The sequence below is a fragment of the Gadus macrocephalus genome, chromosome 13 (genome assembly GCF_031168955.1).
Source record: "Gadus macrocephalus chromosome 13, ASM3116895v1".
Taxonomy (NCBI): domain Eukaryota; kingdom Metazoa; phylum Chordata; class Actinopteri; order Gadiformes; family Gadidae; genus Gadus; species Gadus macrocephalus.
The window spans coordinates 18,916,699-18,930,986 of record NC_082394.1 but is presented as its reverse complement, the minus strand read 5'-3'; the positions used below and the strand labels follow the sequence as shown (position 1 = coordinate 18,930,986).

Sequence of the window (14,288 nt, the reverse complement as noted above, 5' to 3'; positions counted from 1 at the left end):
AATGAAGCACACTAATTTTAATATTTCTTACAAAAATTAATTGCATTTTAATGTGCATTAATCTTAACATGTGAACAATAACTAGAAATTATTTTAAAGTAAATGGAAATGGGACTACACAGTAAATAATTAACTTCATGGTCGGTTTTCAAAGTAATGGTTTAAACTGACGGAAGCGCTTGGTGCACTCTTATGAAAGGTCAAAATCCGACAGAAATGACACTAGTTCATCTTACAATACACATCTTAAGTGAAATGCATGTAATAAACACTGGAGGTCATTCCTGAGTAATTATGTTGTCTTACGGCGTCGTAATGTCTCTCAATATTACACGTGAACATTTATTTTGAAAGGATTATAGTGTTGGACTGACACGATTCTCAAGTACCGGAAGCTATATTCGGTTTTTGGTGACGCTGCATTAGATTGCAAGACATGGCCCAAACTAGTAAGACAATTCCTTCGTTATTTTTGACAACTTCCGTATATTTGTGTTGCTTGAGCCTTTTTTCTTCGTAAGATCTCCTTGTTATTGTATGCTTTTACCAGAAAATGCACGAGGGTTTCAGAATCCTTATGTGGGCTACATTGTTAGACAACGAGTGCCACGGGCGGGGAAATGCTAAGGAGCTAAATGAATGAATCGGTCCTACACGATGGATGCGGAAGAAATTTTGATTCAAATGTTCAAATAAAACATTCCCTGCACTCTTGCATGCGGCTAATGAATCGCTACTGCCTTCTGTCCACAGGCTGGCTACGGGTGTTCCTCTTCGGCTTTGCTCTCGGAGCACAGGCACTCACACCGTCCCATTACCTCTCCCTGTCTGATGTGGCGAGGCTCCAGACCTTCCTCGGCCAGCACTTCACGGACCTCCAGTCTGCATACTACTCTATCGTCGGTCTGGCAAAGCTCGGAGCGGGTGTTGCCGACCAAGATGTGAGCGAGTGTTGGATTGTTTGTGAATATTCATAGCTCCACATAGCTGTTATTCAGAAATATCCCGGAAGCTAGGTTATCAATGAACCCTGGAATGTATAGTTTTACGTCAATAGCAGTTACATTTACACTGCTACAAAGATGGATCTCGCTAACGTTATACCCCATCAACCTCAAACGAGTATTTTTTTTATGTTTGCAGGAAGCATGCCAGTTCCTTAAGGCCCAGCTCGATCCAACAAGTGTGGACTCCCTCTTCTATGCTGCAGTGGCCAGTCAAGCCCTAGCAGGATGTGAGGTATGGCTTCACAAAATAACTTTATTTTGCAGATCATTCAATGTTTAAACTTTTTAACAGGGTTGTGTGTGGGTGTGGGTGTGTGTTTATCTCTATCCAAGTATGTGACCCAACTACAATCGGTAACTGGGTCACAGTAACGTAATGTTTGAAAAAAAAAAAAATTTATGTTGCACCTCCATGGTTGACAAACCATTTGTGACGGTATGCCCACAATCTGAATGGATGTCTGTTATGTCAATGTTTTGCTCCACATGATACTTTTGCTCCCATTTAGATCCCATTGTCCAATGAAACCAGAGATATTCTCCTGGCGGCTGTGAGCGAGGACTCGACTGTGGCCCAGATCCACCATGCTGTGGGAGCCCTCACCGCTCTGGGCCTTCCACTGGCATCCCAGGAGGTGGTTACCGCCCTCCGGGTGCGCATCAACAAGGAGGAGAATGTTGTGGCGTAAGCTCTCGTTTGGTTGACTTTATCCCCATCTGGACATTTAATAATGGTGTTATCTGTTTCTAGGGTTGTAAGGCAATTTGGAATGGGTTTTAAGAATCCAAATGATCTGCAAACGAATATGGTGACAGAACTACATTCAAGTTGTTTCTTAAATAAATACTTAAACTTTAGTTTGGCACCAAGTAGTAGTACTAGGGCCCGACCGATATTGATTTTTGAGTGCCGATGCCGATTATTTTCAGAGAAAAATTACGATTACGATTTAATCGGCCGATTAAAAAAAACAAAAAAAAAAACATATAAAACGTAGTTTTTGATACCTTAAATATACTTTAAACACTTTTGACGAATATGTGAATTGAATGCAGAACCTTTGAGTGTTTTAGAATACATTTACAGTCAAAAATGAGTGTAATGTAAAATGTAAAATAAATAACTAACTCCCAATGTGCTGCGCTCGTGAGCAGTGACTAACACGTGCGTGCTGAGCAGTATGGTCTCACCGTTAGAGTCTACAGTATAACAAATTAACATGGCCTGGGACCTAAAGAAAAACAGGCACAACATGCTCAAACAACGCGTCTTGTGTACATTGGTGAGGTGAGCGCGCAGCTGCCTGAGCGAGCGTGCTTTCATGTTGTACGGTAAAATTCAATCTCCTCTTTTTTACTCCAGCTAAAGTTGTTAGTTAGCAAGGCGAGTAGGTGCGCAATCTGCAGGATACTAATCGCAATAACATTTAAAAAAAAAATAAAAATAATAATAATCGGTTGTAATCGGCGTCTTTTTGGCCGATGCCGATTATTTTCAAAAAGGCTATAATCGGCCGATTAAATCGGCAGGCCGATAAATCGGTCGGGCCCTAAGTAGTACTATGTTTTCATGTTTCATCCATTGCCCACTAGGTTGAATTTGACTATTGCAAGTCTTAAATTTATATTATTAAAGGTTATTATAATTCTTGTAGGGTTAATTGTTATATTTGATGTATAGACCTGTGTAGTAGAGGTATCTCCATTCATGTTTATCTTATATAATTTATTGTCAAATATTTAAGGATCACTCATCTATATACCACTATAATATTATCCTTCTACTCTAATCTTGTAATCTTGTGTTCCCAGCATTACCTTGGCCCTGCAGACAGCTGCCCGCCTCTCCCAACAGGCTGAGCTGGGGGGATTTGTGGAAGAAATCGAAGTGAGTACTGCAGCAATTAATCCACCAAGTGGTGCTGTCGTGCCATTCAGCAATTAATAGAGTAAAGTTAAAATTCGGACAATGTTTTCATGTTATTCAGATGAATCATTATATAGCATTTAAGCATCTAATCATTATATAGCATTTAACTCGTTTTCTTGTTCTCTTTCTTTAAGGATCTGACGGCTCGTTTGGACGATCTGGGGGGCCTTTACCTGCAGTTCGAGGAGGGGCTCGAGGCCACTGCCGACTTTGTGGTGGCCGCCTACGGCTTGTCCGACCACTTGGACGTGGAGCCTCCCTTGAAAGAGGTATCATCCGGTTAACACGGCAGCATGTGAAATCAGATGGTAAGGTCCTCCCATGTCAGACTTCTGACTGAGCAAACCTCCTTCCTCCCCGAACACAGGAGCAGGTCATCCAGCTGGTGAACTCCATCTTCAGTAAGAAGTCCTGGGACTCCATGTCGGAGGCCTTCAGCGTGGCGGGTGCCGCCGTCGCCCTCTCCAGCAACCGCTTCCATGTGCCAGTGGTTGTGAGAGCCGAGGGCCCGGCCACCGTGTCCCACAGCAAACCCACCCTGCAGGTACGCCCTGCCAACCATCCACTGTCATGCATGAGCTCATCTGCTCGGTTAGCAAATGCTTTTTCCTCCAGAGTTACTTACAACTGAGGCTGAGGACAACCTAAGCATTTGATCAAAAATTGGCGTAGAATGAATAAAAATCGGAACAACTCTGTCTGAAACGACTTGTGGACCGCGAGCACTAGTTAAAACAAAAACAACAAATATATTGTTGTCAATTTGTTATTATTGGTGGTAGTTAGTAGTCCAAACACGTAATTTCAAGTTGTGAATATTTGTGCAACCGATTAATCAGAAAAGGAAAATGAAGTCCATTCATAGTGCGTATCTTTCACTGTGTGCAATGTAGCTGGTGGAGACCAGAAGGGTTGAATTGGTAAAACCAACGCAGAACAACCAATCACGTCAGGGGTTTTCGTATCAGTACGACTTCGACTCGGTTACGGCAGAGCTTCAATGCAACCTAAAAATGTCCATACATACATACAGCACAGGGTATGTAAAGTATGAGATTAGGCGTACTAGTAGTGCATAATATTTGCATCAGAGACGGACGGCACATCTCAACATAATAGTGGCAACCGAGGCAGTAGCACATCTCCACAAAGTGTATTCTGATTGAAGCTTGTGAATCAGTAGATTGATCCCACATCAAGGCACAACCCATACAAGTCCTTTTCACAGAGCTGTGGTTTGTGTTCTCTAGAGAACATGCCCTGACGTTGACCCTGTTTGTGTGTTTTTTCCCTCAACAGCTCCTGATCACCGACGTCCTGTCTCAGCCCATGGGCGCTGCCAGCGTGCTGGTGGAGAGCGCCACTGCCCTGGCCACCAAGAGCGTTGTCCTCAGCCAGACCCCGTTCACCCTCAGAGAGTACGTTATATAGGAGCCTGGTTATCTCTGTCCGGGGGCCTAAGATATAAGGGGCTACCTTCCCTCCAACAAAGTAACTTGGATAGGAGCCTCATTTTCCATCGGTGCAGTACCAGTTGTTTGCCCATCTCACTCTAAAGGTCTTGTAGGGGCAGTGCCGGAGTTGTACCATACAAGTCTTCCACCTCATTGTTTCTCACTTGTTTTCCCCCCTTAGTGGTCTATTTGAGCTGAACTTCATGTCCAGCCAGCCGGCAAGTGGCTACTACCAGTTCACCGTTGCTGTGACCGGAGACAGCCGACTGGTAGCCAATCACGTTGAGGTAAGTTGAGAAGTGTGTCAAATTCACAGGCTTGCAACTCACAACATAGACTCTATAGAAAGTAAAGGCCCAGGAATGCTTTTTATGAAAAATATTGTTCAGATGCGGTCTCAGTGTTTAGTTGATCAGGGGCTCAGCACAAAACAGGGTCAGCCTGAAAATTAAAATGATTGGTATTGATATGTGTGTGGTAGGCATTTGAGAAAGAAAAATTTGAAGTTACTAAAGAGTCATAAAGACGGCGAAAATGGCACTAAAGATACAAGTGCAAAAATATACAGGCTAAACTATGTTCAATGCTTCACTCTTTCTGGTTATGTGTGGTTGAATTACCTATTTTGACTTTTACCTTTTCTTATACATGGTGGTAACGATATGTTGTCGGTACTGAGGCAGGTTGTTTAAAGTTATGCAAATTAAAATTTGATTGTGGGTGTCACTGGTTAGCTTTGAAATGTTCTAGTCCACAGCAATTATGGATTCATGTTCACTTCTAACTTAATTTGAGGGGATGTGGTTTTTATTGTGGTGGGGGGGCTTACAGACCCTCCAGGATTTCGTGATGTTGCGGTTTGCAACTTCAATGCAACATCAACCAATCACCGCAAATTCAGGGCGGTGTCGCAATTTTAACCAACCCCCGCAGCTTTCCCGCAAATATGATCAGTGGCGTTGTCTTGAACTGACGTCAACAAACTACCTTCCGCCTTACTCTTGTGTTTACTACTTCAAGCATTCATGCTGCATGTGCGCGTCCAACGTTTCACACTTGCCGAGCAAAATAACTGCGGAAGATCGTGAAATGGGGTCGGCTTAGCTCAGGAAGCAGTTGTCTTGAAAACCGAAAGGTTGCTAGTTCAATCCCCAGCTCCTCCTAGCTAAGTGTTGATGTGTCCCTGAGCAAGACACTTGACCCTAACTGCTCCTGAGCTGGCTGGCGCCTTGCATGGTTGACTCTGCCGTCGGTGTGTAATATTAGACGCTTTGGATAAAAGCGTCTGCTAGATGCCCTAATTGTAAATAGTAAAAGCACTATCCTGGTATTCTACATGAAAGCGGGGGGAAATTATTTTGCACTGCATGCAATATTGTGGTGGAACATAAGCGGAAATCTTCCATTGATAAGCATTTTGCCACCGCGAAACATAACTACAGAACTGCAGGCAGGACGTCAGACGACGAGGCAGATACTATGACACAGGCTTTGGCATCCAAGTCAATTGCTAGCGCAGAAAGAATCAAGAACCAATTATTCATAGGACCATTTCTCAGTGTTTTTGATCTTTTAATTAATGTTTTTTTCAGTAATAACTTAATATTTAACAACAGGAAAATCACAAATTCATCGCAAATTTAATTTCCTCGCATTGTAATCGCAACAAAAACATAAAAAACACCGCAACTTTTTGAAAAAGCTCACGCAACATCAGGCATTTTAGGCCTCAACAATCTCAAAAAAGGCTTTAGCTCTAGCCAATTCACTTTGCCGGCCATTTAGATCCGGTCCATCCTACACTTATGAAATTTCTTGTTTTTACTTCACCTTCGTGAACTTGTATTTGTATTTCTCCCATCTTTCCTCCCCTGCAGCTTAAAGTGAAGGTGTCTACAGAGGTGGCCATTACAAACATGGACCTGTCCATTGTGGATAAGGACCAGAGCATTGGCACAAAGACCAGCAGGTAAAAACTAGTCAAAGTATGAGAAATGAAAAAGTGAATAAGCTTAATTTGAACAAATACAATCTGCCTAACCAAGTATGTTGTTGTATGAAATGCAATGCTTAGGAATTACGTCTTGGGCCTTAAATAATTTTGAGGGATTCCCCTATTGGTTTAATATATTTCCTTTTTTGAACTCTCTTATAATCCAGGGTGGAATTCCCCTCTAAATCCAAGGACTCCTTCACGGCCGACAGCCACCAGAACTTTGCCATGACCTTCCAGCTGGTTGATGTGAACACTGGGGTGGAACTTACCCCTCATCAGGTGGGTTCTCTCGTGTGGGACTGTCTATGCTTTATGCTCTTCCTGAACCACGGGCAGAAATCAGAGCATCTCTTTGTACAAATGTAATTGGGTAAATTGTGTCTTCTCGAAGCTGACGCTTTGGTCTTTTATTATTCTCCAGACTTTCGTCCGACTGCTGAACCAGAAGACGGGGCAGGAGGTCGTGTTTGTGGCAGAGCCGGACAGCAAGAACCTCTACAAGTTTGAGTTGGACATGGTTGAGCGCAAGTCTGAGTTTGACTCCATGTCGGGCACCTACTCCCTGCACCTCATGGTGGGAGACGCCACTCTGGAGAACCCAATTCTGTGGAACGTGGTGAGCACTCCTGACACTGGGATCTCGGTTTATTTTGAGGCTGCTACTGCATCCCTATTGAGCTCCGGTTCGTTGGGAGAGTCGGGCCAGCTTGGAATCCAATGATGTTTCACAACCAGCGACTCCCATCTTTGTTCAATTCTCGTAGCTGTTTAAGCCTGTAAAGCCTTGACATGCACTTAACCCTAGCCCTCTGTCCGTCCAACCAGGCCGATGTTATCCTGAAGTTCCTGGACGAGGAGGCCCCGGCTGTCATCCAGCCCAAGACCCTCTACATCCCCAAGCCAGAGATCCAGGTAACACTCCGTCAGGGTGTGCCTGCGAGCGGATTTGCTTGTTGTCTGGAACGACTAGGAAGCTTCCAGGCCTTGACGTACGTTTGATCTCCTAACCCCCGTCCCCTTCCATGTGCAGCACCTGTTCAGGGAGCCTGAGAAGAAGCCTCCCACTGTGGTCTCCAATGCCTTCACAGCCCTCATCCTCTCTCCCTTCCTCTTGCTGCTTATTCTGGTAAGCCCTTCCCTATCACTTGCTATGTAAACTGATTTATTTTTAAATGGTTGCACATTTGTGCACGAAATTCTTGTAGGATTCCTTTAATTTTGATTATTTGTCTGTACAGTGACACATGTAAATGTTGGCTTGTTTGTTTTTATTGATAATTTGCTCTTGTTCTAAGAAAAGCTCTTAAACCAAGCCGCAAAGACACGGTCATCGTCCATAAATGAGTCCTCATTGACTCCTGTTATTTGACAATAGCAGACTCAATGTTTTATTTAAAAAATTAACCCCGGCCTGGGGGTGGAGTGGTGAATAAAAGACAAGACAACAATGCAATTTATTTTTTTGTATGCTTTTGTTATGCTGCTTCAGTCTGAAAACAACATTCTGCTTTTGTCTCCCACTCTCTTACTCAACCCCCTATGTCTGTCTGTCTGTCTCTCTCCTTTTGTGTCTGTGTAGTGGATGAAGCTGGGGGCCAACATCTCCAACTTCAGCATGTCCCCCAGCGTCGTGCTCTTCCACATCGGACACGCAGGTGAGACCTCGACGCTCCACAAATGAATCGGTTGCATAACCTCAATTTCAACCCCTATTGTTGAGGCCAGCAAGCTATTAAAACCAAAACGGCTCCTTTGTTTGGTATTTATGGAACTCATTGTTCACTCCATGTATTTATATTTGGAGGTATTGGTGTTTATTTTTACACTGTTGTTTATCAAAAGTTGCACTCCCTTACACTCTCATTCGTGATGATACATTTATTTCCAACGATTTTGTGCTCGGCCTTGATAAGGCAAATGGTTGACGACAAAGTCTTTGAATAGGGCGCTGGTGTTGGTCTGCGACCAATCGCCTTCCCTACGTGTATCGAAGGCACAAATACCAAACATAAATTTCCTATACGACTCTCCAATATCATACACGGAGCTAGAAAAGTATAGTAAGAATCTTAGATATACATGTTTACAATAAATGGCTAGATTACTGTTAAATGCATGCCCCAAAGGCTAGACTGCATGCGCAAAAAGATACAATCCCAAATATTTTGGGTTAAGATTCTTACTATACAGACTAGAGTACTATATTCAGAACCTAATTTAGATGGCTTCTTGATCTCCTCATCCCACTGCTAAACACCTTTTATAACGAAATAGCTGTGTTCTACTGTACTGTCTATTGTTATGTGTGTATGGCACAGTCCTAATAAATTGCTCTCATTTTCCCCCAATACAGACCTTGTTCTGTTCCCTTGTATATATCTAAAGGTGGAATATACTGATGATTCCATGGTTGTTGTCTTTATCCTGCAGCCATGCTGGGCCTTATGTACGTGTACTGGACCCACCTCGACATGTTCCAGACCCTCAAGTACCTGGCCATCATCGGCAGTCTCACCTTCCTCGCAGGCAACCGAATGCTGGCCCAGAAAGCAGTGAAGAGGTAGGCGATTCTGAAACGCCTCTCTTCCTCAGCCAGCTCAGGCTAGTGGAACCCTTGAAGATGGCAGCCCTTGATCACAGAAAGAAAGCCCGCCGCATCAGCCCCTCCTCACGGGTCGCTGGTCGGCAAATAGGGGCTGGAAGTTCAATGGTGGTCCTCTGAGCTGAAGGGCTCTAGACCACAGTAGCAGTGCCCCCCCCCCCGCGCCCTTGACACACAAGTGCAGCTCTTTACACCTGTGAGTTGGGGCTCTGCCATGGGCCCGGGAGAAAAGCTACTTCTGAGGGAGAGGTGGTTTTGCTTGGGGCCCTCAAAAGGCTAACGGGGCAATTTTTGGTAGCTGAAGACGCAAATACTTCACAGCTCGACACACAAAAAGTGTTACGGTCTACCCTTACTTTAGTTCTCCTTGAATTACCCCCGATTGGCCGACATGACCGTTTCTCTCTTCTCTCTCGCCCTCCCTGCTTCTGTTTAGTAGCGTGTAATTACAACCTGTTCCTCTGTCTCTTTCAACATCTGCTTACTTTACTCTAAATCTCTCCTTTACTCTTTCAGGATTGCCGCTGAGCAAAGTAGTAGATTGGCAAAGTATAGGAGCCTTCGTTAATGGCCACCTTTGTAACAAAATGGATGGTCCTCAAGGCTAAAGTAAGGGCATCCTTATGGATTTGAATCCCAGTGCATCTCCATCCTTAGCCGGTAGATTGCATGGCTGCTCATTCACTGTGTGATTCTTTATTGTTCGCATTACATGCACTTGACCCTCCCTCCTTCCTCCTCATTTTCCTGGTCCCCCCCATATCATCTTGCTGCAGTTCTAACTTGAGTTCTACTAATCGCTCCATGGATGTATCCCAAAGTGTTGTCTGTGTACCATACTGGGGCTGTGTGTATTCTATGTTACTGGTTGTTGCTACATTTATTTGCAGTTTCCAGTTTACCATAGTATTCCTAATCATTATGCAAAGATTTTTTTTTTGCATTCATTTTTTCATGAAGGAATACATGCTATGTTGCACACAGAATTGCATGCAAATGCCCATTGGTCAAATGATGGACTTATTAAGACTGACATTAATTGACTGTGCCTGAACTTGTGTTTTTCTCTTACAGAATGGAGAAGAAATGAGGACACACAATTTTTAGAAGATCCTGAGAATTTCCCCCGAGGACACGCATACAATTAGACAAAAAAGGCCCTGGTATTTCTTTAAACAAAATTATGATTTTGAAAATGCCGTTTATTTTTTTCTTAATTTTATTCCCCCAAAATGATTGAAAATGAGATGAGTGTATCCGGGGGAGGGGAACGTTTTTTTAAACAATGTTTCTACTGAGGGCTGGAAAAGCTACCAATGGCTGCACTTCCTGCCCCTGTTTTTTGTTCTTGCGTGTCCAAAATGCCAGTGTCTGCTAATCAATCTGTGGTCAATGTGGTATCCCCGTGGGAATTGGGTTGCATTTCTCTGGTGGTTGTTGGTTCGATATTTCTTTTGTTGTACATTCCTGTTTCTGATGGCTGAATTGGTCCACCTGGTCTTGTAAAAAAAAAAAGAAGAAAAGCTTGGTTTGGTCTACAGCTGTAATCGTACCAACGTAGCACTGACACATTCGTTATTTGTAGCCATTGAAACCAACTATTTGAAAGCTAGCTGTCGAAAGTCAATGAATTGTGGATTCATGAGTAATTTCAAGAAACTAGGTGTTTTTGTAAAGAAAAATATGGAATTAAAAAAATTTTAAAAAATGATTTGACTCTTCATCGTTCTTAAGTGTGCGTTGCAAAGATCCTTTTTTGCTTCATGGCTTTAATGGGGAAATATTTTTTTGTAATTTGTAAGGAACATTTCAAATATCCCAAGAAATCAAAGCAATCCTTTTAAAAAAAAAAAAAAAAGAAGAGGCTGAATGTACTTCGGGAGCTTGGGTTAAAGGGGACTTATTATACCACCAGGTGTGAGTGTGATTAGCCTTACAAGCCATTTCGAAAATCTGCCTAATATGACATCACTAGTGGGTGTGTCCACCTAGATCTGTGCTGGATAGATCTATCTACCAGCCTACCCAGTGGACTGAAGTAAACATTGTTCATCTATCCAGCACAGATCTAGGTGGACACACCCACTAGTGATGTCATATTAGGCAGATTTTCGAAACGGCTTGTAAGGCTAATCACACTCACACCTGGTGGTATAATAAGTCCCCTTTAACACCTTCTCAACACACTTATTAATAATCAACGTCAAAGATCAGATACGAAGGCTGTCTTGTTGAAACATGGTTTGGGTTTAAAAACAAAAGTATGCTTAAAGTCAAAGCAAAAGAAAGAGGTTGATGCAGGTGTTTGAGTGTGTATTGCTGGCAGGCTTTGTGGAGTTGGTCACCTTCTGTTGTACTGCTCTATATGCCCGTCTGTGGAAGGTTGTGTGACCCTCTTCATAGGTCCTCTTAAAGATGCCCAACTGGTGTCTCTTCACAAAGTCCACACTTTCATTTCTGAAAAATAAAGACGTCTTGTTGCTTGCATCGCTCAAGACATAGGAAAATCCTTTATGTGATTACCACTATTTTCGATTTAGTCTGATAAAGTAGTCTTTTACACAAAATTCTTTGAAGTGAGTGAATTTAGACATGTCATTAATTATTTATTGAATAGGCAGGTAGGGGTTTTGGGAACTCAATGATATCTGCAGATTAGGCTGGTCCACAACATTGGGGATCAAACCCAGTACCTTTCAGCTGGAAGTCTAACACCCTATAGCCACTATTCCAGCTCAATTTGTAGATTAATAACCAACAGTGACCTACTGTAGTCTTTTTCCCATAATGGTTTGAAGAAACCTCCTTGCGGAGATCTGTCCCAGAACCTTTCTGTAGCGGTTGGTGAAGACCGCATCTGCATGTCGCCCTGAGCTGAAATGACACATTCAGAAAGTACCTTTAAATGTAGGCAGTATAACTCGATCGTATCATTGGCAGGCAAAGGCTTTTGTAATGTAAGGACCAAACCGCTCTTTATTGGTATGCATATGCATCAACAATTAACATTTAAATAATTTAGCTAGACACTTTTATCGATATCGGCTTGAGTGAATTCAGACACATGCCATTGAAGAGCAGGATGGACATATCAAAAATGTAAATACATATTTTTATATTACAGCACTTCAAACAGTTTGCTTTAAGTGCTGTTTCAGTTTAGCAGTTTCAGGTTAATAAATTGTATAATTCATGCACTGTTTGTTATTTTAATTTTTGATTGCAATAATCACAGCTCACTTTGTATAAAAGCATCAGCTAAATGAATGTTATGTTAGTATGGTCAGGTAGGGTACAGACATTGGGAATCTAACTATGTTTTAACCCTTGTTATTAAATGCCAGGAAGTTTACCAATGATGTGTCCCAATGTCCCGTGTGTGTCAACGTCATGCCTGTGTCATCACGGCTCTAATAGTGGGTTTTTTTAACTGACCGCAGCTCCACTGAAGTAGAAGGAGCTCCATCTTCCTCCAACAGTCTCAGTGGATCCTCTATGGAGGATGTCAGCACAATGGAAGTGTCTCTCTGACCAAACCTGAAACAGAAACACGCAGTAAAACAATAAGGTGAATATTACACTAGGACACTTGGATTTCATTACTGACCTATTATAGTAACAAGTTTTTTTGACAAACTAAAAAAATCGTGTAAATATATTAATTCTAAATGTTAAATAGACTATTGTCTTTTCTTTTGTGCTTAAATGCTTGTTTTCTTTGCTATTGACTGCTGTACAACAAGTACAACAAGATTGAAAAGCATTGTACTGTGAAGAGCGTGTATTTCTTTGTTAATCCTTATCGGTGCGCATACAATTTGGTTATTTTGTTATTGACATGTCAAAAGGTGGAATTCACTTGTTTTTTCCTCTTTTCAATTTACAGTTTAAAACTGTAATTATTGTCTGTCAGGCATGTGAAAGAGCATGTAGAGCTCTTTAATCAAAGCATGATAATACTGTTTCTAGTGATAACGTTTTTTAATAATTATGGCATGTGATCTTGCTGAAATCTACATATATATCATTTTCTCATGATGATCGTAATAATTAAATCAATAATATGATCAACAATAATAATGGTAAATATATAGATAATTGTTTCGATTAATATTGGTATTTATAATATTGATAATATTGCTATTGGTATTTTGTAAAGGGATACAATTTAGGTCAAATAAGGCACAAATTAATAGTTGCATCAACATTAACGCATTAACGCATTTTCTCACAAATAAAGCAACATAAATGACTGACCTGAAAGATGGATATATCGGGGAACACGATAAGGACACGAACAGATAACAAAATAGCAGCATGGCATTTTTCCACATCATCAGGGGTCTTTCCGAAGAAGAGAGGACGACTGGATGAATGGACAGAGAAGTAAATACAAAGAATTACAAAACGCAAACCCGTTGCATCCACTGGGAATTAACTTCATACTGGTGGCAATAGGGTCTAAAAAGCAGTCCAAACCTAAAATCAAACACACACAAAAAACTAAAACTAAAACGGTTTAATGCCATTAAACCGAGAAATAATTAAAATATGTTTACATGTTTTTACTTAAATGGTAGGCTATTATCTTTTGACTTGCAACAGGGTGATGTGGTTAAAATTACCTCTGTGAAGTTCTCTGTGAATCCTGAAATCACCTGCAGTCCTTTCAGTATGTGATGCTCTCTCCTCTTCTCATCTCCAACTCTGTGTTCAGCAAGGACAGGACAGGACAGGACAGGACAGAGGACGCTCTGGAACAGTGTGTATCTTAATCTTTGCTCTGAATGGAAAGGCGGCATGGTCAGTTATACTGGACCTCTGAGTGCCAGTGACATCATAGGGAATTGCGGTCTTCTCTCTGTGCAGGTGTCAACATGATCTCTCTCTCTCGTCCACCCCCACCACTATATTTCTCCATGTCCCTCTCTGTGGTTTCTTACTTTCCCCCCACTCTTTCCATTTCATTTCTCCAATCTTCTGCCTACATTAGTAACAAAATACAACTATATACTAGACTATAGTGTGTGGCTCTGGTTGTTATGATGTCCTCCTGTCCCGTTCGTTGTCACTCTCTTTAGCTTTTCTTACCTGCATTGTTAAATTTAAGTTAAATAAAGATATAAAAAATTATAATAATCATATTTTAAACATAGATTTGTTTTTTTATATGTGAATACACCAAGTAGAAATCGTTGATTTCTTTAGTATCTATATTTATTTGTAATCTTTACTGTGCTATTAAAACATAGCGGTCTGCCTGTGGAACTAATCGACTCCAAGAAACTTTACTACCCGG

General features: G+C 41.7%; 2 protein-coding genes across 3 annotated transcripts; one reads left to right on the top strand and one right to left on the bottom strand.

Annotated features, from left to right (window-relative positions):
* The first annotated feature begins 304 nt into the window (after window positions 1–304).
* rpn2 (ribophorin II) lies at window positions 305–10,883 on the top strand. Of its 2 annotated transcripts, XM_060069368.1 has the most exons (18): window positions 305–449; window positions 754–941; window positions 1,144–1,239; window positions 1,517–1,692; window positions 2,820–2,895; window positions 3,072–3,206; window positions 3,305–3,481; window positions 4,237–4,355; window positions 4,573–4,678; window positions 6,269–6,360; window positions 6,552–6,666; window positions 6,809–7,003; window positions 7,213–7,299; window positions 7,418–7,513; window positions 7,967–8,042; window positions 8,818–8,947; window positions 9,506–9,598; window positions 10,064–10,883. In XM_060069368.1, exons 1-17 carry the CDS (start codon window positions 437–439, stop codon window positions 9,555–9,557), a joined length of 1,929 nt encoding a protein of 642 aa, XP_059925351.1. In that variant the 5' UTR covers window positions 305–436; the 3' UTR covers window positions 9,558–9,598; window positions 10,064–10,883. The 2 variants fall into 2 exon arrangements, with proteins under 2 accessions (XP_059925351.1, XP_059925352.1); XM_060069369.1 differs by lacking the exon at window positions 9,506–9,598.
* A 243-nt stretch (window positions 10,884–11,126) lies between these two features.
* ghrh (growth hormone releasing hormone) lies at window positions 11,127–14,205 on the bottom strand. The gene is made up of 5 exons (XM_060069382.1): window positions 13,615–14,205; window positions 13,247–13,355; window positions 12,425–12,526; window positions 11,759–11,863; window positions 11,127–11,446 (listed from the first exon to the last, which is right to left on the bottom strand). Exons 2-5 carry the CDS (start codon window positions 13,324–13,326, stop codon window positions 11,263–11,265), a joined length of 471 nt encoding a protein of 156 aa, XP_059925365.1. The 5' UTR covers window positions 13,327–13,355; window positions 13,615–14,205; the 3' UTR covers window positions 11,127–11,262.
* Between the last annotated feature and the right edge of the window lie 83 nt (window positions 14,206–14,288).